A 27,036-nucleotide genomic window follows, 5' to 3' on the forward strand; every position below is an offset into this window, starting at 1 on the left:
GGCACCTCGGTGACGCGGAGGCCCGTGACGGCGGTCCGCAAGGCCTGGACGCCGGGGCCGGCGGTCTGGGCCTCCGCCATCCGGGCATAGTCAACCCTGAGGTGGACCGCGTGCACGACGGATCGGAAAAGGCAATCCGCCACCGGGTTGTCCTTACCCGCGACGTGACGGATGTCCGTCGTGTACCCGGACACGGCAGAGAGGTGACGTTGCTGCCGGGCCGACCATGGCTCGGCGACCTTGGCCATCGCGAAAACAAGGGGCTTGTGATCGAAGAAGGCCGTGAACGGGCGGCCCTCGAGAAGATGGCGGAAGTGTCGGACCGCCAGGTGGAGCACGACAGCTCGCGGTCGAAGGTGCTGTACCGGCGTTCGTGCGGGCGCAGCTGCCGGCTAAAAAACGCCAGTGGTTGCCAAGCACCACGCACCCATTGCTCGTGCACCGCGCCCACCGCGTAGTCCGACGCGTCGGTGGTGAGGGCGATCGGTGCATCGGGTGCGCCAGCATGGTGGTGTTGGCCAGAGCCAGCTTTGCGCCCGCGAACGCCGCGGCCATCGGCTCCGACCATGCGATGTCACCTTTGCCCGGCTTGCCCCGAAGGGCCTCGTGCAAGGGGCGGAGGAGCCGGGCGACGTGGGGCACGAAGTGGTGGTAAAAGTTTACCATGCCCAAGAACTCCTGGAGCCCCTTGATCGTGCGGGGCCACGGGAAATCCCTGACTGCCTCCACCTTGGCCGGTAAAGGGACGGCCCCGTGCTCGGTGATGCGGTGCCCCAAGAAGTCGATGGTGGCGACACCGAAACGGCACTTGGCAGGGTTGATGATTAGGCCATGCTGGCCCAGGCTTTCGAAAAGCATGCGGAGGTGGAGCAAGTGGTCCTCCCGGGACGCGCTCGCGACTAGGATGACTGTTTGTCTACCTGGAGCAGGTGGTCCTCCAGGTAGACAAACAGGAAAGGTAAGTCGTGCAAGACGCTATCCATAAGCCGCTGGAACGCCTGAGCCGCATTCTTCAACCCGAAGAATTTGGAATTTGAAGGCATTCTGAGGAATTTGAAGAGGCCGAAAGGGGTGATGACGGCCGTCTTCAGGACGTCGTCCGGTTGGACGGGGACCTGATGGTAGCCCCGGATGAGGTCCACCTTAGAAAACACGGTCGTGTTGGCAAACTGGGCGGAAAAGTCCTGAATGTGTGGGACCGGGTAGCGGTCGGGGGTGGTGGCATCGTTGAGCCAGCGGTAGTCCCCGCACGGCCGCCATCCCCCGCCGGGCTTCGGCACGATGTGCAGCGGAGGAGCCCAAGCGCTGCTGGAGCGCCGCACGATCCCCAGCCGCTCCAGCGTGGCGATCTCCGCCTTCGCCACCGCGAGCTCCGTGGGCTCGAGTCGGCGTGCCCGGGCATAGACCGGCGGCCCGACCGTGGGGATGTGGTGCTCCACACCGTGTTTAACGGCCACCGCTGAGAAGGTGGGCTGCGTGAGGGCCAGGAAACCCCGGGATACATCATCATGACGGGACGTACGGGATACATCATGACGCGATTTTTAAAAATATATCTCTGCATTTTCCCACGTGTGTGTGAATGTTCTCAATTATTGCTGACACCGAGTCTAAAACCATCGATAAAAATGAAATCAGATGGTGAGTTAGATTGGAGATAAAGGCGTGAGAGAGACTCAATGGCCTTGAAGTTACAGGCCTTTGAGAATTCATTTCGTTCTATAAACGGAAACTTTCATCGGATTTTCTTCCCGTTTTTTTTCAACCGAGTCTAAAACGATGTTCGCGACTGTGAAAAATGAAATGATATATCGAATTTGATTTGAAATAAAACTGGGAGAGAGAGCAAGACACCACGGGCCTACAAAACAGGCCTCAAAGCTATGCGAGTTAATAAAATGGTGGATATTTGTTTATACGAAGCCTCTCCCAGAATGGGTGGAGCTACTCTCTCAACGGAGTAAGCCACACCCCCGGACAGACGGACAGAATCACCTTCACCTATTATAGTAAGATGTTATGGTTTCGTTAAATCATGTCACATGCAAATCATAAAAATCTAAAGAGTACATGGCTAAACAGTACATGGACGATCACGTACCATGTACGTCTCGCTCGCTCTCATGTTGTCCCGATAATGATCTTTCCGCAGGTTCACCTACGGAAACATTGTACGACTTTTACTTCCTCTAGACAGTCAGGTTCGCTCATCTTTTCGGTGCACCGGCACGACCCAAGAACGGCCCGTGCAGGGGCTGATCCGAGGGTCTCATCAAACCGTCCGATCAGTAGTAGCGACGGGTGGTGTGTACAAAGGGCAGGGACTTAATCAACGCGAGCTGATGACTCGTGCTTACTGGGAATTCCTCATTCGTGGGACACTGTCTCAAGCCCGAGTCCCCATCACGGATGGGGCTCAGCGGTTTACCCGAGCCTGACGGCTAAGGGCAAGGTCCACGCTGGTCCGTCCAGTGTAGCGCGCTTGCGGCCCCGGACATCGAAGGGCATTAAACGTTCATTAAACATTAAACGTTCATTAAACATTAAACGTTCATTAAAGGATTACGAAACGAAAAACATTACGAAATTACGTTTACACCGTCACGTCAAACACTACCGTGAACACATACATCGTCACAATGAGAACATCGTCACAATGAACGTTATGCGAACGCGAATGTTATGCGGAAGTCCAAACCTGAGAATGCTGGAGACCAAAGCTGAAAATGGGAAAACTAAATAGCCTATTTTACTCCTGGAGATCCCAGGATTACCCACCCAAAATATCTTTGCGATCGGTTCAGCAGTTTTTACGGTACCTTCGAACAGACAGACAGACGGACATTTGGTGAATTATAGTAAGATCGTCACAATGAGAACATCGTCACAATGAACATTATGCGAACGCGAATGTTATGCGGGAGCCCAAACCTGAGAATGCTTGAGACCAAAGCTGAAATTGGGAAAACTAAATAGCCTATTTTACTCCCAGGGGTCCCAGGATAACCCACCCAAATATCTTTGCGATCGGTTCAGCAGTTTTTACGGTACCTTCGAACAAACAGACGGACATTTGGTGAATTATAGTAAGATGCCATAAAAAAACCGAGGCAAATTATTTACTTCCGCGGTTGTTAGTCCGTACACCGGTTATCACCGATTCATGATCCATACACCGCTTCAATCCATTAACTTTGTATTCACAACATTGGGATTAAAGTGTTATGCTCATATTCACTATATTATTTTTATAACGATTACAAAAAAGATACTAATGAAACCTGGGCTTAATTTGTCCGAAGGTGAGGCATAAAACCTGAGGCGTATACGTACCGTATTGTTGGATGAGCCGTAACGTCTATGCTTTCGATATTTGATGGTCATTTTAACAATCGCTTTGTTTGTGTTTCACATTGAATGAAAAACGAAAATGTAGAGCATGGCGATTGTGATACATATCAGGTTCGATGATATGTTCGGCCTGAACGAAATTGGAATCAAAATGCCGGAGTGTGGAGAGTCAGCTGCCGTAATGACATCAGAGTAAACAGATCACCCTGTCATGTGACCAGATCCTCAGCTCTGATTGGTATACGTTTGAGGGGACATACATACGGACGGACAAACACTGTCGTAGACGGCTTTGCCCTTTGGGCTACGCTGTAAAAAAAAAAGACTGATGGGCTCCAAAAGATAAAATGGGTGCCCACGACCCAGTTAAACAATCCCATTAAATGCAGTGGGACCTGGCACTACCTGGCAGTGGGACCTGGCACTACCCAACTTCTATCTACCCATCCCAACTCTCTCTTCCTCATATGTGGTGATTTCAATTGTCACCATGCCAGTTGGCTGGGTGTGGTTACCTCTCTCACCAGCCATGGCTCTTCAGCAAAGGACTTCTGTGACTCACTGGGACTGACACAATCTGTCAATTTCCCGACCCGGATCTCAGTCAACGGAGCATCTTCTCTTCTGTACTCGGTTATGACTAACTTCCCTGAAAATGTCTGCTGCTCTTCTTCAGCTCGAATCGGCTCATCTGATCATGTGCTTGTTAAAGTGGACATCTCTCTGACCATTCTCAGAGAGCCTGCTCAGCGTCGACGAGTCTGGCATTTCACTCAGGCCAACTGGCACGGTCTTCAGGCAGCCATCAATCATCTGGACTGGTCTCCCATCTCTACCGCCTCTGACATCAACTCATCCTGGGAATTCTTCCAAAGTAAATTGCTCTCTCTCATGCACAGATTTATCCCATCTCGTCTTCAGTTGTCATACCCTTCCTCCCGTCCATGGCACACGGAATCTTGTGGTGAGGTTATTGCCCAGAAACAACTTGCTTTCGTCTCCAGGAAAGCAAATCCAACGGAAGGAAATCTCATTTCCTTCCACAAAGCCCGAAACAAGTGTGTGTCCACCCTCAGGAGAGCCAGGAAACAATATCTCTCCGTTCTCAGGACAGAACTCTCTTATCTGTCTCCCTCTTCCAAATCCTGGTGGCGTCTGGTCAAATCTGTTTCTGGTGTTTGTTCCCCCTCCATCCCCTCCCTCACCTCAAACGGCCACACGGCTGCCTCTGCACGTGAAAAAGCTGAATGCCTCAACTCTGTGTTTGCCTCTAAATCTTGTGTCCAAAACCCAAACCCATCCCTCTCTGTACCCAGTCGTACCCAGCTGCTCCTGGACTCTGTGTCCTTCCCTCCTGACAAGGTGGAAAAGTTTCTGTCAACCATCGACTCTGATTCTGCAACTGGACCTGACGGCATCAGCCCACGGGTCCTAAAATCCTGTTCTTCCGCTCTTTCACTCCCTCTCTCTGTTCTCTTCACCCTCTCTTTTGCTCAAGGTCATCTGTCATCTGCTTGGAAATCTGCCAACATCACCGCTTTGCACAAAAAAGGTGCAAAAGCAGATCCCAGCAACTACAGACCAATCAGCCTTCTCCCAATTATCAGCAAAGTCATGGAATCCATCATTGCTTCAGATATGAAATCTTTCCGCTTCTCCAATGGCTTGATCTCTGATAATCAATTTGGTTTCAGACCTGGTCACTCTACTCTGGACATGCTGCTTCTGCTTTCTCAACAATGGATGGAGGTCCTCAATGCCAAACAGGAAATCAGAGCTGTCTCCCTTGACATATCACGTGCCTTCGATACGGTCTGGCACCCCACTCTGCTCACCAAACTCTCCTCTTTTGGTATCCATGGAAATCTCCATGCATGGCTGGCGGACTTCCTCTCCAGTCGGTCAACGTGTGGCCCTGAATGGGTTTCTCTGATCGCCTCTTCCTGTTCAGGCTGGAGTTCCCCAAGGCAGTGTTCTGGGCCCTGTGCTTTTTCTGGTCTTCATCAATGATCTCTCTGACTCTCTTGAAAATCCTCTCTATCCCTTTGCTGATGACTCTACTCTCTGTCGCTCCATTCTTCATCCCTCAGATCGGCAGTCCGCAGCCTCCTCACTCCCTGCAGACCTGGACAAAATCACAGACTGGGCAAACAAGTGGAACATGTCTTTCAATCCTGACAAATCTCACACTCTTACGATGTCTCTCCAAAAAGACCGACTGGACAACCCTCCCATCCACTTTCTGAATAATCCTCTCCAAGAAGTTCTGTCACTCAAGCTTTTGGGTCTCACTGTCTGCCATGATCTTTCCTGGGAAAACCACATTTAAAATCTGGCCTCCAAAGCCAGTCGCCGACTGGGCATCCTGCGTCGTCCTTCCTTGGCACACCTGAGCTCCTCACCACATACAAGGCTTTCATCCGCAGCTCAATGGAACACTGCTCTCCCCTCTGGGCTGGTGCTCCTGCCTCACACCTAGCTCGTTTTCACGCTGTTGAAACCAAAGCATTCAGAATCATTGGAATCTCCCGCGATGAAGCCAACTCCAAGGGCCTCTCACTCACTCACCGCAGGCAGGTTGGTGGTCTTTCCGTCTTCTACCGACTCCTCTCTGGCCTTGCCCCCCCCAGCTCTCTCTGGGCTCTGTCCCGCAAATATTCCTACAGGTCGCACAAGATCTGCCTGCAACCCTCTCATGGTTAAACTGCCAAAATCAAGACTCTCTGCTCACCTTCACTCCTTTATTCCTCTTTTCTCCTGCCTCTGGAACAAACTCCCTCACTCTCTTCAATCCCACTCCACCCTCCAGGTCTTTAAAACAGCTGTTCACCACCATCTCTTATCTTCCCCCATCCAAAACCTTGATCTTTTCTACCCCTGCTAATTTCACCCCAATTCCACTTTTTTGAAATACCAACTTCTGTCCTGGAAGTCCTTGGTGTCCTTGTGTTTTATACTTCTCCCACCCCCCCCTCCCCCATTCCCACGCCTCCTCCCCCCAAGCCCTCTCCCTCCCACACATCTCCCTGCTCTCAAATGTTGTGCTCTCAAGTGTTTGTGTGCTTCCCCTTCTCTCCCAATCTTGTCTTCCGCTCCCTCTTTTCATATATTTTGTTTGTCTGGTTGATTTGTTTGTGAAGTAAATGTCAGCTCTTTCACGAGCCTCGATTCAGTATACAAAAAAAAACAAAAAAAAAACTGCAGGTGAGAAGGGAGAAATTAGCAGCTCTAGGAAGACCACAATACAATACAAAGGATGTACTGAAGGGGGAAAAACCCAAAACAAGGCATTGACTTAGTTCGACCAATTGTGGCTTAATACTATGTTGTGCAGACCCATTAAATCTGTGGAGCATGTAGCATGTCCTCAGCATTCAGTCAGTGCATGAGCTCCGTACCTGTGTCCTGTGTACCCACCGTCACACATTCCATTTTTCAGTGAATCTCCCATGGAAGATGCATCATACAGGAAAAAACGCCATGAGACAAGGTCAATGGCAATAAATAGGAAATCTGTGTGTGGCAGTAGGCCAAAGGTTAAAAGACTCATTTATTTTAATAAACCCACTGCAAACAGGACAGCATGCTGGTACTGCACCGAATAACTCTTGGTTGTTGGATCTGATTTCTATAGAAATTAAATCCAGGAGAGGACTGCACTATCCAGCCGTCCCAATTATCTATTTCAACACAAACAGATATCCAAATAACTGAACTGAACTGAACCAAATAACTGAGCCAAGCCAAACAAGATATTTGCTGGCCCTGCAAGCATAGTAGTCATCAAGTCCAAATGTCTCATGCATGTTATTTTGACAGCAAACAAAAATCTCAGAGTGAGAATTTTATAAAGTGTAATAGAATAATTATTAAAATAACATTACGCATACTTTTAAAAATGTGAATTTTATTTTACGTCGAGCGACACAAGTCAGTACATGGCCATATTTGGACAAACAAGTCGCGTTACATCAAAAATGGAGAAAAGCCTGCATGTCATGGAAACCATCACGTGTTGGCTTTTGGTTCTTCATCCGTTTCACCCTGCTGCTGGGCCTTGCTTTCCTGTTGGATTTTTAGCCGTTTCTGAGTCCTCAGATATTGATGAACCTGAGGGAGAGAGACGAAATGGAGGACATGTCGAGATAAATAAATAATCACCACAAAAGGGGGTGGGGGTTAACCACCCGTTCAGGTTTACAATCATTTAAAACACCAGCCGAAGGTTTCCGATGGGACTGACGACTTGCATGAAAAGCTGGTGACTCAAAATTACCAAGGCAATACAAGCCTCAGGCTTATTCCGTTGAAAGTACCAATAAACAAAACAAGAAATGCACCAAGTTCGACTTGAAGCAAGTCATGCCTGGCTCCAAAATAGACAAATAAGCTACAAACTACATGTTATTACATTTCTCGAGTAAATTAATTATCTGTCTTGCAACGCACAAATTATCTTTAGCCATTTTAATTATTTGACAATTCTTTCAAATATTAAAATGACAAACGCTCTCACCAGGTTCCGAAAATTCTTCTTGGCCAGGGCGCGTCGTGAGAGGCGCCTGTTGTATTCCGGTGTGGGCACATACGCTAGGCCAAACTGTGAGCAGAGAAGCTCGTAGCGATCGAGACGCGTACGCTTGAGGTACTTGAGATGACAGTTCCGCCGGTCAATGGCCATCAGCATTCTTCGTTTGTTGGCCTTGTCCTATTAATGGCAGCAAAGGCAAAAACAACTAAAACCCAAAAGATCATTCCATAGTCTGTATCCGATTTCTTACTCCAGTGAACCTTTTCAACGTTAATAAAGCATGTTTCTTTAACTGTCGAGTGTCAAATAAAGATTTTTGCAATGTCTGAACAGGTAATTCACACCATGATGAGAATGACTTGCACAGAAGAATAGGAAAGGGATACGAATGTGAGAGCTCGAATCGTTCACCTTTGGGTGCTTGTTTAGATGCTCTTGATAGTTCCGAATCATCCCCGTCAGAACAGCAACTGAGAAACCAAGATGGGGATTTGTCATGTGAAAAGGTGAGGGAACACCAAGGGGCTTAAAACTATCAGAGCCGTAAGTTAATCCACAAAGGACACAGGAAATCCAGGTATAGAAATAATTATACTTCAACCCAAACCTCCATGGGGAGGACAGCCAAGATACGTTAACCAATTCCTTTAATATGTGCATCCAGATCCCCAGTACGACAGATCTCAAAGAAGTCAGTCGTGAACATTCAAGGCAAACCCACCCAAACTTCTTCATAATGACGACAGAAAAGATAATCTCAGCCTTGCTGTGCAGGACCAACCTTGTATATCATATGAACCACAATCCAAAGGGTGACGCCGCACAGACTCCACGTACTGCTTAAACTTCACCACCAGCCTCTCTTTCTGGGAATAAAAATAAAAATTGCAACTACACATGGTAGTACAGAGTGTTACAAAAAGACCCTGACAACTTTGGTTGCTAATATATTTAGCACTACAAATGATACAATGATACCCTTTGGTTTATGTGACACAGAAACTCTTAAAGTTTTGTGCACACCATCAATACACTTCAATGTGAGCTCCGTTTGTCGTGTGCAGGACATCAAGACGGTACACGGTTCTTGCCATGTTTGGCTCAGCATGTTTGCGCCACCAGTGTGCATGCAGCTGTGATCCAAGAACGAAGATCCTGCAGGCTTTCCACCTTGGTGTTGTCCACAACATCTTTGACAAACCCCCACAGGAAAAAAAAATCAAGGGGGATTATGTTTCGGGATCGTGGGGACCAGGCAGTTGGTTTGTCTCAGCCAATCCAGCGACCTGGAAAATTTTCATTCAGGACGGCTCAAACGACTAAGCATGAAAAAACACCACATCCTGTTGAAAGATGATATCGGGTTGCAGGTATTAAATCTCTGGAAAGGGGAATTCTTCCCACACTTTCATGTAAATTATTGGGGTCACAGTATCCTCCATAAAGAAAAACGGATCCACCAAGCGGTCATGGAGAAGGCCACACCATACATTGACCTTTGGATTGTGACGTATATGTTCAATAACCACGTGGGAGTTTTCAGAGATCAAGATCCTCATATTGTGCTGGTTGACCTTATACCTTCTTATACATATTGATACATGAAAGCAAGTTTGGTCTGTGAACATGACCTTTTTCAGGTAATCTTAGTCATCCTCTATGCAACCGAGCATTCCCAACACAAACACCTTGCATTTGGGTCCATCATTTGGTTTGGGTTCCTGCAGAATCTGCACCTTTATAGGCACAAAGCTTCAGTCTTTTATACAAAATCCTGTGAACAGTGGTGGTTGGTAGTCCCAGTTCTCTGGATGCGCAAAGGATTATTTGTCTGGGACCTTGTTGAATTGATTCACGCACTTGTTCAACGTCTGCTGTACTTGTGCTTGGTCGACCAGTACTTTTCTGTTTGTGACAACTTCCAGTCACCTTAGACCTCTTGTACCAAACTCTGATACTAGTCCGCGATGGTGGATTCCTTCCATACCTTGTACTGAAATTACTCTGAACTTGCGTGTCGGATCTCATCTCGATGAACCATTCGACACACTGAGCTTTCTCCTGTGGAGTCGCCATTTTATTTTACATTAAACCATCAGACTCGAGAATAAAGAAAACTTTATGAGTTTCTGTATCGTATAAACCAAAAGGCATCATTGTATCATTTGTGGTTGTAAATATATGAACAACCAAGGTTGTCCAGGTCTTTTTGGAACACCTTATAGTTCATACACTATATGTGAAATCTAGGTGGAAATGATCTTGCTGTATTTCAGGAAATGGTCTAATAAAACAACCTTCCTAGTGTGCGTTTTAAGTTTTGGACCTACGTTACAACAACAACAGGCATTTTAAGGCCATTTTCCCTGCTAGAGCGGGGGTTAGCCTTGCGGTCCCCATGACAATCTTCTCCATTTTGCCCTATTTTCTGCATCTCCCCTGGTTAACCCCCTTGCCCGCCTTTTGGACCTACATTAGCACACAATTATTATTTTTAATCCAAACCTTTTAATCCAATTTTAATCCAATCCAATGTCAACCCTCGACTCTGATTCTGCAACTGGACTTGACGGTATCAGCCCACGGGTCCTAAAATCCTGTTCTTCCGCTCTTTCACTCCCTCTCTCTGTTCTCTTCACCCTCTCTTTTGCTCAAGGTCATCTGCCATCTGCTTGGAAATCTGCCAACATGACCGCTTTGCACAAAAAAGGTGCAAAAACAGATCCCAGCAACTACAGACCAATCAGCCTTCTCCCAATTATCAGCAAAGTCATGGAATCCATCATTGCTTCAGATATGAAATCTTTCCTCTTCTCCAATGGCTTGATCTCTGATCATCAATTTGGTTTCAGACCTGGTCACTCTACTCTGGACATGCTGCTTCTGCTTTCTCAACAATGGATGGAGGTCCTCAATGCCAAACAGGAAATTAGAGCTGTCTCCCTTGACATATCACGTGCCTTCGATATGGTCTGGCACCCCGCTCTGCTCACCAAACTCTCCTCTTTTGGTATCCATGGAAATCTCCACGCATGGCTGGCGGACTTCCTCTCTAGTCGTAGTCAACGTGTGGCCCTGAATGGGTTTCTCTCATCTCCTCTTCCTGTTCTGGCTGGAGTTCCCCAAGGCAGTGTTCTGGGCCCTGTGCTTTTTCTGATCTTCATCAATGATCTCTCCGACTCTCTTGAAAATCCTCTCTATCTCTTTGCTGATGACTCTACTCGTCGCTCCATTCTTCATCCCTCAGATCGGCAGTCTGCAGCCTCCTCACTCTCTGCAGACCTGGACAAAATCACAGACTGGGCAAACAAGTGGAACATGTCTTTCAATCCTGACAAATCTCACACTCTTACGATGTCTCTCCGAAAAGACCGACTGGACAACCCTCCCATCCACTTTCTGAATAATCCTCTCCAAGAAGTTCTGTCACTCAAGCTTTTGGGTCTCACTATCTGCCATGATCTTTCCTGGGAAAACCACATTTAAAATCTGGCCTCCAAAGCCAGTCGCCGACTGGGCATCCTCCGTCGTGCGAAGTCCTTCCTTGGCACACCTGAGCTCCTCACCACATACAAGGCTTTCATCCGCAGCTCAATGTAATACTGCTCTCCCCTCTGGGCTGGTGCTCCTGCCTCACACCTAGCTCGTCTTCACGCTGTTGAAACCAAAGCATTCAGAATCATTGGAATTTCCCACGATGAAGCTAACTCCAAGGGCCTCTCACTCACTCAACGCAGGCAGGTTGGTGGTCTTTCCGTCTTCTACCGACTCTCTGGCCTTGCGCCCCCAGCTCTCTCTGGGCTCTGTCCCGCAAATATTCCTACAGGTCGCACAAGATCTGCCTGCAACCCTCTTAAGGTTAAACTGCCAAAATCAAGACTCTCTGCTCACCTTCACTCCTCTTTTCTCCCACCTCTGTAACAAACTCCCTCACTCTCTTCAATCCCACTCCACCCTCCAGGTCTTTAAAACAGCTGTTCACCACCATCTCTTGTCTTCCCCCATCCAAAACCTTGATCTTTTCTACCCCCGCTAATTTCACCCCAACTCCACTTTTTTGAAATACCAACTTCTGTCCTGGAAGCCCTTGGTGTCCTTGTGTTTTATACTTCTCCCACCCCCCCCCCTTCCCACGCCTCCTCCCCCCCACACATCTCCCTGCTCTCAAATGTTGTGTGCTCTCAAGTGTTTGTGTGCTTCCCCTTCTCTCCCCATCTTGTCTTCCGCTCCCTCTTTTTATATATTTTGTTTGTCTGGTTGATTTGTTTGTGAAGTAAATGTCAGCTCTTTCACGAGCCTCGATTCAGTATCCAAAAAAAAAAAAAAAAAAAAAAAAAAAAAGCTCCCCGACATATAATCATAAATTCACATTCACATGCACTGCTTTATCATCAGGACTCATTATCATTAGACCAGCAACAATTTGTAACGTTGTTCCCTTCACTAAAAACCCTTTAAACTCATGGTGTTTGCTGACCCAAAAACCCTCTGCCCCCACTCCCAACCAGTCTCCATCCCCCCAGCCCATTTGAAGGTGAGACTCACATGACCTGCCATGCCCAGCGATAGAATCTTGTGTACATCTTCGTTCGAACTGCAAGCAGACACATAAATATGCACACGTGTACAAGTCCAGTATTCCACGCAACACAACTGCTGGAAGCAAAACAATCTTGAAATGTTAAGGTTCATGAAAAGTGTTTTTTTTCAACTTGGAGTAGTATCATTGGCTGAAGGAACAGCTATGTCACTGATGCAACACCCCCTGAAAGTCAGGGCAGGAATTTGTAATTTTTCCATGGTGCCAGCAATAGCTCACCTACTCTTCGTGAAGGACACCATGGGATCTTTAACATTCATTAACAAATGCCGGCAAATGGGACGCCCAGTTTAACGTCCATCTGAGGGATGGCATTCACATGGATGAATCACCCTGCCTGGGAAACACTGGGATGGCAGCTTATAGCTGGGTCGGGATTCAAAACCAGGCCAGACGGCTTTGAAGCGAGTGTGCGTTCCTCTCGGTCCATGAGTCTAGGACATCCTGAGTCTAGGCCATCCTTAGTCTAGGCCATCCTTAGTCTAGGCCATCCTTAGTCTTGGACATCCTGAGTATAGGCCATCCTGTTAGCCCAGGAATGCATCAAGTGTTGGAATCAAGTCTGGACTAAGACAAGTTAGAGCTTGAGTTATACAATATTAAACTTTTGGAAATTAGGAGGGTTTACCTGATCACAGAGTGAACATGACTATAATCATTTCCTCGATGATGTATTATTTAATCAGCTGTAAGGAATTTGCCTCCTCAACTTTGTGGGAAATGCTCTGCTCTCTTTCAGAATCCATTTTCACTGCAGAGAATGACTCAAATTTGTCACACTTGCCAATGCACACCAATCAAGTGCCAGGAAAACAATGACAAGCTACAAAAAGTCAAGGATCATGATTGGAGGAAAACTCGCAGAATATTAAACCTTCCACAGCATGATATGTTGTTGCTCAAAATGTTTGAGAATGTCATGATGAAGTTATGTAGAAACACAGTATGTGCAATTTTACAGATTTGTTAAAGGAATTGTGAAACGTTGAGCCATTGACATTCATATTTCCAGTGTTGGGTTGGTGATTATGATCCCTGTTTTAGTTTATACAGTAATATAATACTGTACTTACTTTTCAAGCTCTGGCAGCCCCTCGTAGCCATTCTTGAGCATTGTCGGTGGTAAGTCATCCAGCTGGCTGGGTATAGCTAAAAAAGCAAACAAATGGCAGAACACAGAAACAACACATAAAGTAAGAACAAAATAAAATTAAAATTATTAAAAAATAATTTGTGCATGGGATGGAGTCAATAATTTAATTTTTACTTCGTTCCAAAGTCCTTCTGTGAGCTTCAACTGAGAAACTATAGGATATAAAAAAGGAATACAATGAGGAGTGTTATAGTCTATGTCCTCTGCTTCCTCTTCTCTCCCCCAACCGTAAACCCCACACCTCTTGGAACGAACCGCCATTTCAGAATAAATGCGTTAAGACCAGCTCAGTTGTGCATGTGTTTTTATTACTCTGTCTCAGAGCCCGGCAAAAGGTGGCAACATTTTGGGGGCTCGTTCCGGGATCGAGAGCGGCCTGTTGGCAAGTGGCCACTTGTACGATGGAAGAGCCACAATTCCCACATGACCATGGCGACTCAGACAATGGAAGACTGCAAACTGAGTGCAATAGGCCAACTATATATACTGCATCTGGATGGTTTAAAATATTTGGTACAGAAGTATGTAATCATGGATGCCTATTTGAGTAATCGTTTCAAAGTCATCGATGCGATTTTACATTTTAATGCCAATGAAGAAACAGGAAGATGGGGGATGTGCGAGTTCACATCAATGACTACATACCTCCAGGAACAAGTGAGAAGGATCAGTCGGGTAGTTTGTGAGGAGATGTTTTAGTCAAATGTTAACGGACGTACATACAGACGGCTGGACACCGGGACCCACGCAATGAGATTATTTTGGAGAAATAACCGAACAAACCACGTTTGTAATAAAATGCATACACAATATATTTGAACAAAAGAACAGGCAAATTACAACACCTGCACACCGTTTGACCACATGGAAGCGTTAGATATGATATTTCTGTAAGCACGGGTGAAATCCGAAGAATACCTTCGTCTTTTTACAACTTAACGTGAAGGCATCCAAATGAATAAATACATTTTACTAAATTCATACATGATGTGCAACGAATCATTGTTAAACATTATGCAAAGTATAAGAAAACAAGAGCGAGAATTGCTTTGCAATACATGTCCCCAATACATGTATTTTCCAAGTCCAAAAAGGGCATAACTGAAAAATTGACAAAACACCCTGAAACTCGAACTTGTTCTGTAACTTGCCATAATAAATCCACATACCAAGTTTCAGTTGAATATGTTAAAGGGTATGGAAAAAAGTCTGGAAAACCACAGGTGGGACGGACAGATGGATGGACAGACAAAGTGGAAACCTATAGTCTCCGGTGAAACCGGTAGAGGACCAATAACAGAACGGTGCTAAACCTCACGCGGCAGTTTCTTGCATCGGGTTCTTGCATAGGTCCTGCTTGCTTGTACAGCCCAACCTCCAGCAGCTGTTGTGGAGACATGCAAAAGACCACAGTGTCCATCACAATGGTCCGAGACAGCTATTCTCACAAAGTCTGTTAAATGCGAAGGTTATTGAACACCATTTCATTTGATTTTTAAAATATGATATGCTCCATTGTCCAGAAAAGCACAACAAATAAAAAAGTGCAAATCAGACCCACCTAAAGGAAAGTCATTCCGTGGAAGGAAAATAGGCACAGACACTAGGTGTGCTATGGAGCCACCTGTTGGACAAATAATGGATACAAGAAATAAATTAATAAAAATCAGGTTATAGACTCATCATGCACTTCAATAAATCAGTCAGTTCCCCGTTATTAAGAAAACAGGGCTGACGTATTGGGTGGGAGGGGGGGAGGAGTGGATGGGTGGGAGGATGGGAGGAGGGGATGGGTGGGAGGGTGGGAGGAGGGGATGGGTGGGAGGAGGGGATGGGAGGATGGGAGGGTGGGAGGAGGGGGAGGGTGGGAGGAGGGGGAGGGTGGGAGGAGGGGATGGGTGGGAGGGTGGGAGGAGGGGATGGGTGGGAGGGTGGGAGGAGGGGATGGGTGGGAGGAGGGGATGGGTGGGAGGAGGGGATGGGTGGGAGGGTGGGAGGGTGGGAGGAGGGGATGGGTGGGAGGGTGGGAGGAGGAGGAGGGTGGGAGGAGGAGATGGGTGGGAGGAGGGGATGGGTGGGAGGGTGGGAGGAGGGGATGGGTGGGAGGAGGGGATGGGTGGGAGGATGGGAGGAGGGGATGGGTGGGAGGATGGGAGGAGGGGATGGGTGGGAGGGTGGGAGGAGGGGATGGGTGGGGAGGGTGGGAGGAGGGGATGGGTGGGAGGGTGGGAGGAGGGGATGGGTGGGAGGAGGGGATGGGTGGGAGGGTGGGAGGAGGGGATGGGTGGGAGGGTGGGAGGAGGGGATGGGTGGGAGGAGGGGATGGGTGGGAGGGCGGGAGGAGTTGGGTGGGAGGGCGGGAGGAGCTGGGAGGAGGGGATGGGTGGGAGAGCGGGAGGAGTTGGGAGGAGGGGATGGGTGGGAGGAGGGGATGGGTGGGAGGGCGGGAGGAGGGGATGGGTGGGAGGGCGGGAGGGGATGGGTGGGAGGACGGGAGGGGATGGGTGGGAGGACGGGAGGGGATGGGTGGGAGGACGGGAGGGGATGGGTGGGAGGGCGGGAGCAGTTGGGAGGAGGGGATGGGTGGGAGGGCGGGAGGAGTTGGGAGGAGGGGATGGGTGGGAGGGCGGGAGGAGTTGGGAGGAGGGGCTGGGTGGGAGGGCGGGAGGAGTTGGGAGGAGGGGATGGGTGGGGGGGCGGGAGGAGTTGGGAGGAGGAGATGGGTGGGAGGGCGGGAGGAGGAGATGGGTGGGAGGGCGGGAGGAGATGGGTGGGAGGAAGGGAGGAGATGGGTGGGAGGAAGGGAGGAGATGGGTGGGAGGAAGGGAGGAGATGGGTGGGAGGAAGGGAGGAGATGGGTGGGAGGGCGGGAGGAGATGGGTGGGAGGGCGGGAGGAGCTGGGAGGAGGGGATGGGTGGGAGAGCGGGAGGAGTTGGGAGGAGGGGGTGGGTGGGAGGAGGGGATGGGTGGGAGGGCGGGAGGAGGGGATGGGTGGGAGGAGGGGATGGGTGGGAGGGCGGGAGGAGGGGGTGGGTGGGAGGGCGGGAGGAGGGGGTGGGTGGGAGGGCGGGAGGAGGGGTGGGTGGGAGGGCGGGAGGGGTTGGGAGGAGGGGATGGGTGGGAGGGCGGGAGGAGTTGGGAGGAGGGGATGGGTGGGAGGGCGGGAGGAGTTGGGAGGAGGGGATGGGTGGGAGGGCGGGAGGAGTTGGGAGGAGGGGATGGGTGGGAGGGCGGGAGAGGTTGGGAGGAGGGGATGGGTGGGAGGAGGGGATGGGTGGGAGGGCGGGAGGGGTTGGGAGGAGGGGCTGGGTGGGAGGGCGGGAGGGGTTGGGAGGAGGGGCTGGGTGGGAGGGCGGGATGAGTTGGGAGGAGGGGATGGGTGGGAGGGCGGGAGGAGTTGGGAGGAGGGGATGGGTGGGAGGGCGGGAGGAGGGGATGGGTGGGAGGGCGGGAGGAGGGGATGGGTGGGAGGGCGGGAGGAGGGGATGGGTGGGAGGGCGGGAGGGGTTGGGAGGAGGGGATGGGTGGGAGGGGCGGGAGGGGTTGGGAGGAGGGGATGGGTGGGAGGGCGGGAGGGGGTTGGGAGGAGGGGATGGGTGGGAGGGGTTGGGAGGAGGGGATGGGTGGGAGGGCGGGAGGGGTTGGGAGGAGGGGATGGGTGGGAGGGCTGGAGGGGTGGGAGGGCGGGAGGGGTTGGGAGGAGGGAATGGGTGGGAGGGCGGGAGGGGTTGGGAGGAGTGGATGGATGGGAGGGCGGGAGGGGTTGGGAGGAGGGGATGGGTGGGAGGGCGGGAGGAGTTGATGGGTGCGAGGGCGGGAGGAGGGGATGGGTGGGAGGGCGGGAGGAGGGGATGGGTGGGAGGGCGGGAGGAGGGGATGGGTGGGCGGGAGGAGGGGATGGGTGGGAGGGCGGGAGGAGGGGATGGGTGGGAGGGCGGGAGGAGGGGATGGGTGGGAGGGCGGGAGGAGGGGATGGGTGGGAGGGCGGGAGGGGATGGGTGGGAGGGCGGGAGGGGATGGGTGGGAGGGCGGGAGGGGATGGGTGGGAGGCGGGAGGGGATGGGTGGGAGGGCGGGAGGGGATGGGTGGGAGGGCGGGAGGGGATGGGTGGGAGGACGGGAGGGGATGGGTGGGAGGGCGGGAGGGGTTGGGAGGAGGGGATGGGTGGGAGGGCGGGAGGGGTTGGGATGAGGGGATGGGTGGGAGGGCGGGAGGAGTTGGGAGGGGGATTGAAGGGGGGAGGAGTTGGGGGGAGGCATGGGTGGGAGGAGTTGGGGGGAGGCATGGGTGGGAGGGTGGGAGGAGTTGGGGGGAGGCATGGGTGGGAGGGTGGGAGGAGTTGGGGGGAGGCATGGGTGGGAGGGTGGGAGGAGTTGGGGGGAGGCATGGGTGGGAGGAGTTGGGGGGAGGCATGGGTGGGAGGGTGGGAGGAGTTGGGGGGAGGCATGGGTGGGAGGGTGGGAGGAGTTGGGGGGAGGCATGGGTGGGAGGAGTTGGGGGGAGGCATGGGTGGGAGGGTGGGAGGAGTTGGGGGGTGGCATGGGTGGGAGGGTGGGAGGAGTTGGGGGGTGGCATGGGTGGGAGGGTGGGAGGAGTTGGGGGGTGGCATGGGTGGGAGGGTGGGAGGAGTTGGGGGGTGGCATGGGTGGGAGGGTGGGAGGAGTTGGGGGGAGGAATGGGTGGGAGGAGTTGGGGGGAGGAATGGGTGGGAGGAGTTGGGGGGAGGAATGGGTGGGAGGGTGGGAGGAGTTGGGGGGAGGAATGGGTGGGAGGAGTTGGGGGGAGGAATGGGTGGGGGGGAGGAATGGGTGGGAGGGTGGGAGGAGTTGGGGGGAGGAATGGGTGGGAGGGTGGGAGGAGTTGGGGGGAGGCATGGGTGGGAGGGTGAGAGGAGTTGGGGGGAGGCATGGGTGGGAGGGTGGGAGGAGTTGGGGGGAGGCATGGGTGGGAGGGTGGGAGGAGTTGGGGGGAGGCATGGGTGGGACGGTGGGAGGAGTTGGGGGGAGGCATGGGTGGGAGGGTGGGGGGAGGCATGGGTGGGAGGGTGGGAGGAGTTGGGGGGAGGCATGGGTGGGAGGGTGGGAGGAGTTGGGGGGAGGCATGGGTGGGAGGGTGGGAGGAGTTGGGGGGAGGCATGGGTGGGAGGGTGGGAGGAGTTGGGGGGAGGCATGGGTGGGAGGGTGGGAGGAGTTGGGGGGAGGCATGGGTGGGAGGAGTTGGGGGGAGGCATGGGTGGGAGGAGTTGGGGGGAGGCATGGGTGGGAGGAGTTGGGGGAGGCATGGGTGGGAGGAGTTGGGGGAGGCATGGGTGGGAGGAGTTGGGGGGAGGCATGGGTGGGAGGAGTTGGGGGGAGGCATGGGTGGGAGGGTGGGAGGAGTTGGGGGGAGGCATGGGTGGGAGGGTGGGAGGAGTTGGGGGGAGGCATGGGTGGGAGGATGGGAGGAGTTGGGGGGAGGCATGGGTGGGAGGGTGGGAGGAGTTGGGGGGAGGCATGGGTGGGAGGGTGGGAGGAGTTGGGGGGAGGCATGGGTGGGAGGGTGGGAGGAGTTGGGGGGAGGCATGGGTGGGAGGGTGGGAGGAGTTGGGGGGAGGCATGGGTGGGAGGGTGGGAGGAGTTGGGGGGAGGCATGGGTGGGAGGGTGGGAGGAGTTGGGGGGAGGCATGGGTGGGAGGGTGGGAGGAGTTGGGGGGAGGCATGGGTGGGAGGGTGGGAGGAGTTGGGGGGAGGCATGGGTGGGAGGATGGGAGGAGTTGGGGGGAGGCATGGGTGGGAGGGTGGGGGGAGGCATGGGTGGGAGGGTGGGAGGAGTTGGGGGGAGGCATGGGTGGGAGGGTGGGAGGAGTTGGGGGGAGGCATGGGTGGGAGGGTGGGAGGAGTTGGGGGGAGGCATGGGTGGGAGAGTGGGAGGAGTTGGGGGGAGGCATGGGTGGGAGGGTGGGAGGAGTTGGGGGGATGCATGGGTGGGAGGGTTGGAGGAGTTGGGGGGAGGCATGGGTGGGAGGGTGGGAGGAGTTGGGGGGAGGCATGGGTGGGAGGGTGGGAGGAGTTGGGGGGAGGCATGGGTGGGAGGGTGGGAGGAGTTGGGGGGAGGCATGGGTGGGAGGGTGGGAGGAGTTGGGGGGAGGCATGGGTGGGAGGGTGGGAGGAGTTGGGGGGAGGCATGGGTGGGAGGGTGGGAGGAGTTGGGGGGAGGCATGGGTGGGAGGGTGGGAGGAGTTGGGGGGAGGCATGGGTGGGAGGGTGGGAGGAGTTGGGGGGAGGCATGGGTGGGAGGGTGGGAGGAGTTGGGGGGAGGCATGGGTGGGAGGGTGGGAGGAGTTGGGGGGAGGCATGGGTGGGGGGGAGGCATGGGTGGGAGGGTGGGAGGAGTTGGGGGGAGGCATGGGTGGGAGGGTGGGAGGAGTTGGGGGGAGGCATGGGTGGGAGGGTGGGAGGAGTTGGGGGGAGGCATGGGTGGGAGGGCGGGAGGAGATGGGTGGGAGGGCGGGAGGAGCTGGGAGGAGGGGATGGGTGGGAGAGCGGGAGGAGTTGGGAGGAGGGGATGGGTGGGAGGAGGGGATGGGTGGGAGGAGGGGATGGGTGGGAGGGCGGGAGGAGGGGATGGGTGGGAGAGCGGGAGGAGTTGGGAGGAGGGGATGGGTGGGAGGGCGGGAGGAGGGGACGGGTGGGAGGAGGGGATGGGTGGGAGGGCGGGAGGAGGGGGTGGGTGGGAGGGCGGGAGGAGGGGGTGGGTGGGAGGGCGGGAGGGGTTGGGAGGAGGGGATGGGTGGGAGGGCGGGAGGAGTTGGGAGGAGGGGATGGGTGGGAGGGCGGGAGGAGTTGGGAGGAGGGGATGGGTGGGAGGGCGGGAGGAGTTGGGAGGAGGGGATGGGTGGGAGGGCGGGAGAGGTTGGGAGGAGGAGATGGGTGGGAGGAGGGGATGGGTGGGAGGGCGGGAGGGGTTGGGAGGAGGGGCTGGGTGGGAGGGCGGGAGGGGTTGGGAGGAGGGGCTGGGTGGGAGGGCGGGATGAGTTGGGAGGAGGGGATGGGTGGGAGGGCGGGAGGAGTTGGGAGGAGGGGATGGGTGGGAGGGCGGGAGGAGGGGATGGGTGGGAGGGCGGGAGGAGTTGGGAGGAGGGGATGGGTGGGAGGGCGGGAGGGGTTGGGAGGAGGGGATGGGTGGGAGGGCGGGAGGGGTTGGGAGGAGGGGATGGGTGGGAGGGGTTGGGAGGAGGGGATGGGTGGGAGGGCGGGAGGGGTTGGGAGGAGGGGATGGGTGGGAGGGGTTGGGAGGAGGGGATGGGTGGGAGGGCGGGAGGGGTTGGGAGGAGGGGATGGGTGGGAGGGCTGGAGGGGTGGGAGGGCGGGAGGGGTTGGGAGGAGGGAATGGGTGGGAGGGCGGGAGGGGTTGGGAGGAGTGGATGGATGGGAGGGGCGGGAGGGGTTGGGAGGAGGGGATGGGTGGGAGGGCGGGAGGAGTTGATGGGTGCGAGGGCGGGAGGAGGGGATGGGTGGGAGGGCGGGAGGGGATGGGTGGGAGGGCGGGAGGGGATGGGTGGGAGGGCGGGAGGGGATGGGTGGGAGGGCGGGAGGGGATGGGTGGGAGGGCGGGAGGGGATGGGTGGGAGGGCGGGAGGGGATGGGTGGGAGGGCGGGAGGGGATGGGTGGGAGGGCGGGAGGGGATGGGTGGGAGGGCGGGAGGGGATGGGTGGGAGGGCGGGAGGGGATGGGTGGGAGGGCGGGAGGGGATGGGTGGGAGGGCGGGAGGGGATGGGTGGGAGGGCGGGAGGGGATGGGTGGGAGGGCGGGAGGGGATGGGTGGGAGGACGGGAGGGGATGGGTGGGAGGGCGGGAGGGGTTGGGAGGAGGGGATGGGTGGGAGGGCGGGAGGGGTTGGGATGAGGGGATGGGTGGGAGGGCGGGAGGAGTTGGGAGGGGGATTGAAGGGGGGGAGGAGTTGGGGGGAGGCATGGGTGGGAGGAGTTGGGGGGAGGCATGGGTGGGAGGGTGGGAGGAGTTGGGGGGAGGCATGGGTGGGAGGGTGGGAGGAGTTGGGGGGAGGCATGGGTGGGAGGGTGGGAGGAGTTGGGGGGAGGCATGGGTGGGAGGGTGGGAGGGTGGGAGGAGTTGGGGGGAGGCATGGGTGGGAGGGTGGGAGGAGTTGGGGGGAGGGTGGGAGGAGTTGGGGGGTGGCATGGGTGGGAGGGTGGGAGGAGTTGGGGGGTGGCATGGGTGGGAGGGTGGGAGGAGTTGGGGGGTGGCATGGGTGGGAGGGTGGGAGGAGTTGGGGGGAGGAATGGGTGGGAGGAGTTGGGGGGAGGAATGGGTGGGAGGGTGGGAGGAGTTGGGGGGAGGAATGGGTGGGAGGGTGGGAGGAGTTGGGGGGAGGAATGGGTGGGAGGAGTTGGGGGGAGGAATGGGTGGGAGGAGTTGGGGGGAGGCATGGGTGGGAGGGTGAGAGGAGTTGGGGGGAGGCATGGGTGGGAGGGTGGGAGGAGTTGGGGGGAGGCATGGGGGGGAGGCATGGGTGGGAGGGTGGGAGGAGTTGGGGGGAGGCATGGGTGGGAGGGTGGGAGGAGTTGGGGGGAGGCATGGGTGGGAGGAGTTGGGGGGAGGCATGGGTGGGAGGGTGGGAGGAGTTGGGGGGAGGCATGGGTGGGAGGGGGGGAGGAGTTGGGGGGAGGCATGGGTGGGAGGGTGGGAGGAGTTGGGGGGAGGCATGGGTGGGAGGAGTTGGGGGAGGCATGGGTGGGAGGGTGGGAGGAGTTGGGGGGAGGCATGGGTGGGAGGGTGGGAGGAGTTGGGGGGAGGCATGGGTGGGAGGAGTTGGGGGGAGGCATGGGTGGGAGGAGTTGGGGGGAGGCATGGGTGGGAGGAGTTGGGGGAGGCATGGGTGGGAGGAGTTGGGGGGAGGCATGGGTGGGAGGAGTTGGGGGGAGGCATGGGTGGGAGGAGTTGGGGGGAGGCATGGGTGGGAGGGTGGGAGGAGTTGGGGGGAGGCATGGGTGGGAGGGTGGGAGGAGTTGGGGGGAGGCATGGGTGGGAGGGTGGGAGGAGTTGGGGGGAGGCATGGGTGGGAGGGTGGGAGGAGTTGGGGGGAGGCATGGGTGGGAGGGTGGGAGGAGTTGGGGGGAGGCATGGGTGGGAGGGTGGGAGGAGTTGGGGGGAGGCATGGGTGGGAGGGTGGGAGGAGTTGGGGGGAGGCATGGGTGGGAGGGTGGGAGGAGTTGGGGGGAGGCATGGGTGGGAGGGTGGGAGGAGTTGGGGGGAGGCATGGGTGGGAGGGTGGGAGGAGTTGGGGGGAGGCATGGGTGGGAGGGTGGGAGGAGTTGGGGGGAGGCATGGGTGGGAGGGTGGGAGGAGTTGGGGGGAGGCATGGGTGGGAGGGTGGGAGGAGTTGGGGGGAGGCATGGGTGGGAGGGTGGGAGGAGTTGGGGGGAGGCATGGGTGGGAGGGTGGGAGGAGTTGGGGGGAGGCATGGGTGGGAGGGTGGGAGGTGTTGGGGGGAGGCATGGGTGGGAGGGTGGGAGGAGTTGGGGGGAGGCATGGGTGGGAGGGTGGGAGGAGTTGGGGGGAGGCATGGGTGGGAGGGTGGGAGGAGTTGGGGGGATGCATGGGTGGGAGGGTGGGAGGAGTTGGGGGGAGGCATGGGTGGGAGGGTGGGAGGGTGGGAGGAGTTGGGGGGAGGCATGGGTGGGAGGGTGGGAGGAGTTGGGGGGAGGCATGGGTGGGAGGGTGGGAGGAGTTGGGGGGAGGCATGGGTGGGAGGGTGGGAGGAGTTGGGGGGAGGCATGGGTGGGAGGGTGGGAGGAGTTGGGGGGAGGCATGGGTGGGAGGGTGGGAGGAGTTGGGGGGAGGCATGGGTGGGAGGGTGGGAGGAGTTGGGGGGAGGCATGGGTGGGAGGAGTTGGGGGGAGGCATGGGTGGGAGGGTGGGAGGAGTTGGGGGGAGGCATGGGTGGCAGGGTGGGAGGAGTTGGGGGGAGGCATGGGTGGGGGGGAGGCATGGGTGGGAGGGTGGGAGGAGTTGGGGGGAGGCATGGGTGGGAGGGTGGAGGAGTTGGGGGGAGGGTGGGAGGAGTTGGGGGGAGGCATGGGTGGGAGGGTGGGAGGAGTTGGGGGGAGGCATGGGTGGGAGGATGGGAGGAGTTGGGGGGAGGCATGGGTGGGAGGGTGGGAGGAGTTGGGGGGAGGCATGGGTGGGAGGGTGGGAGGAGTTGGGGGGAGGCATGGGTGGGAGGGTGGGAGGAGTTGGGGGGAGGCATGGGTGGGAGGAGTTGGGGGGAGGCATGGGTGGGAGGGTGGGAGGAGTTGGGGGGAGGCATGGGTGGGAGGGTGGGAGGAGTTGGGGGGAGGCATGGGTGGGAGGGTGGGAGGAGTTGGGGGGAGGCATGGGTGGGAGGGTGGGAGGAGTTGGGGGGAGGCATGGGTGGGAGGGTGGGAGGAGTTGGGGGGAGGCATGGGTGGGAGGGTGGGAGGAGTTGGGGGGAGGCATGGGTGGGAGGGTGGGAGGAGTTGGGGGGAGGCATGGGTGGGAGGGTGGGAGGAGTTGGGGGAGGCATGGGTGGGAGGGTGGGAGGAGTTGGGGGGAGGCATGGGTGGGAGGGTGGGAGGAGTTGGGGGGAGGCATGGGTGGGAGGGTGGGAGGAGTTGGGGGGAGGCATGGGTGGGAGGAGTTGGGGGGAGGCATGGGTGGGAGGGTGGGAGGAGTTGGGGGGAGGCATGGGTGGGAGGGTGGGAGGAGTTGGGGGGAGGCATGGGTGGGAGGGTGGGAGGAGTTGGGGGGAGGCGTTGGGGGGAGGCATGGGTGGGAGGGTGGGAGGAGTTGGGGGGAGGCATGGGTGGGAGGGTGGGAGGAGGCATGGGTGGGAGGGTGGGAGGAGTTGGGGGGAGGCATGGATGGGAGGGTGGGAGGCGTTGGGGGGAGGCATGGGTGGGAGGGTGAGAGGAGTTGGGGGGAGGCATGGGTGGGAGGGTGGGAGGAGTTGGGGGGAGGCATGGGTGGGAGGGTGGGAGGAGTTGGGGGGAGGCATGGGTGGGAGGGTGGGAGGAGTTGGGGGGAGGCATGGGTGGGAGGAGTTGGGGGGAGGCATGGGTGGGAGGGTGGGAGGAGTTGGGGGGAGGCATGGGTGGGAGGGTGGGAGGAGTTGGGGGGAGGCATGGGTGGGAGGGTGGGAGGAGTTGGGGGGAGGCATGGGTGGGAGGGTGGGAGGAGTTGGGGGGAGGCATGGGTGGGAGGGTGGGAGGAGTTGGGGGGAGGCATGGGTGGGAGGGTGGGAGGAGTTGGGGGGAGGCATGGGTGGGAGGGTGGGAGGAGGCATGGGTGGGAGGGTGGGAGGAGTTGGGGGGAGGCATGGATGGGAGGGTGGGAGGCGTTGGGGGGAGGCATGGGTGGGAGGGTGAGAGGAGTTGGGGGGAGGCATGGGTGGGAGGAGTTGGGGGGAGGCATGGGTGGGAGGGTGGGAGGAGTTGGGGGGAGGCATGGGTGGGAGGGGGGGAGGCATGGGTGGGAGGGTGGGAGGAGTTGGGGGGAGGCATGGGTGGGAGGAGTTGGGGGGAGGCATGGGTGGGAGGAGTTGGGGGGAGGCATGGGTGGGAGGAGTTGGGGGGAGGCATGGGTGGGAGGGTGGGAGGAGTTGGGGGGAGGCATGGGTGGGAGGAGTTGGGGGGAGGCATGGGTGGGAGGAGTTGGGGGGAGGCATGGGTGGGAGGGTGGGAGGAGTTGGGGGGAGGCATGGGTGGGAGGGTGGGAGGAGTTGGGGGGAGGCATGGGTGGGAGGGTGGGAGGAGTTGGGGGGAGGCATGGGTGGGAGGGTGGGAGGAGTTGGGGGGAGGCATGGGTGGGAGGGTGGGAGGAGTTGGGGGGAGGCATGGGTGGGAGGGTGGGAGGAGTTGGGGGGAGGCATGGGTGGGAGGGTGGGAGGAGTTGGGGGGAGGCATGGGTGGGAGGGTGGGAGGAGTTGGGGGGAGGCATGGGTGGGAGGGTGGGAGGAGTTGGGGGGAGGCATGGGTGGGAGGGTGGGAGGAGTTGGGGGGAGGCATGGGTGGGAGGGTGGGAGGAGTTGGGGGGAGGCATGGGTGGGAGGGTGGGAGGAGTTGGGGGGAGGCATGGGTGGGAGGGTGGGAGGAGTTGGGGGGAGGCATGGGTGGGAGAGTGGGAGGAGTTGGGGGGAGGCATGGGTGGGAGGGTGGGAGGAGTTGGGGGGAGGCATGGGTGGGAGGGTGGGAGGAGTTGGGGGGAGGCATGGGTGGGAGGGTGGGAGGAGTTGGGGGGAGGCATGGGTGGGAGGGTGGGAGGAGTTGGGGGGAGGCATGGGTGGGAGGGTGGGAGGAGTTGGGGGGAGGCATCGGTGGGAGGGTGGGAGGAGTTGGGGGGAGGCATGGGTGGGAGGAGTTGGGGGGAGGCATGGGTGGGAGGAGTTGGGGGGAGGCATGGGTGGGAGGAGTTGGGGGGAGGCAAGGGTGGGAGGGTGGGAGGAGTTGGGGGGAGGCAAGGGTGGGAGGGTGGGAGGAGTTGGGGGGAGGCAAGGGTGGGAGGGTGGGAGGAGTTGGGGGGAGGCAAGGGTGGGAGGGTGGGAGGAGTTGGGGGGAGGCAAGGGTGGGAGGGTGGGAGGAGTTGGGGGGAGGCATGGGTGGGAGGGTGGGAGGAGTTGGGGGGAGGCATGGGTGGGAGGGTGGGAGGAGTTGGGGGGAGGCATGGGTGGGAGGGTGGGAGGAGTTGGGGGGAGGCATGGGTGGGAGGGTGGGAGGAGTTGGGGGGAGGCATGGGTGGGAGGAGTTGGGGGGAGGCATGGGTGGGAGGAGTTGGGGGGAGGCATGGGTGGGAGGAGTTGGGGTGGGTGGGTGGGAGGAGTTGGGGTGGGTGGGTGGGAGGAGTTGGGGTGGGTGGGTGGGAGGAGTTGGGGTGGGTGGGTGGGAGGGTGGGAGGAGTTGGGGTGGGTGGGTGGGAGGGTGGGAGGAGTTGGGGGTGGGTGGGTGGGAGGGTGGGAGGAGTTGGGGTGGGTGGGTGGGAGGGTGGGAGGAGTTGGGGTGGGTGGGTGGGAGGGTGGGAGGAGTTGGGGTGGGTGGGTGGGAGGAGTTGGGGTGGGTGGGTGGGAGGAGTTGGGGTGGGTGGGTGGGAGGAGTTGGGGTGGGTGGGTGGGTGGGAGGGTGGGAGGAGTTGGGGTGGGTGGGAGGAGTTGGGGTGGGAGGGTGGGAGGAGTTGGGGAGGGTGGGAGGAGTTGGGGTGGGTGGGTGGGAGGATTTGGGGGGTGGGTGGGAGGGGTTGGGGGGGTGGGTGGGAGGGGTGGGGTGGGTGGGAGGAGTTGGGGGGGGGGTGGGGATGGTGGGAGGAGTTGGGGGGATGGGTGGGAGGGTGGGAGGAGTTGGGGGGATGGGTGGGAGGGTGGGAGGAGTTGGGGGGATGGGTGGGAGGAGCTG

The 27,036-nt window shown here is 57.1% G+C and overlaps 1 protein-coding gene across 1 annotated transcript in view; it reads right to left on the bottom strand.

The window, feature by feature from the left end:
• Positions 1 to 6,871: 6,871 nt before the first annotated feature.
• The window catches only part of MRPS15 (mitochondrial ribosomal protein S15), a 24,376-nt gene continuing 4,211 nt past the window's right edge, over positions 6,872 to 27,036 (bottom strand). Inside the window, exons 2-9 of the mRNA XM_078774025.1 lie at positions 15,197 to 15,259; positions 14,954 to 15,019; positions 13,556 to 13,631; positions 12,428 to 12,476; positions 8,664 to 8,748; positions 8,294 to 8,352; positions 7,868 to 8,059; positions 6,872 to 7,461 (exon numbers count right to left, since the gene is read on the bottom strand). Coding sequence (XP_078630151.1) covers positions 7,360 to 7,461; positions 7,868 to 8,059; positions 8,294 to 8,352; positions 8,664 to 8,748; positions 12,428 to 12,476; positions 13,556 to 13,631; positions 14,954 to 15,019; positions 15,197 to 15,259 — 692 coding nt within the window. The 3' untranslated portion in view covers positions 6,872 to 7,359. The remainder of the gene's footprint in view (positions 7,462 to 7,867; positions 8,060 to 8,293; positions 8,353 to 8,663; positions 8,749 to 12,427; positions 12,477 to 13,555; positions 13,632 to 14,953; positions 15,020 to 15,196; positions 15,260 to 27,036) is intronic.

The sequence above is a fragment of the Myxine glutinosa genome, chromosome 3, assembly GCF_964187855.1.
Source record: "Myxine glutinosa chromosome 3, kmMyxGlut1.1, whole genome shotgun sequence".
Classification (NCBI taxonomy): Eukaryota; Metazoa; Chordata; class Myxini; order Myxiniformes; family Myxinidae; genus Myxine; species Myxine glutinosa.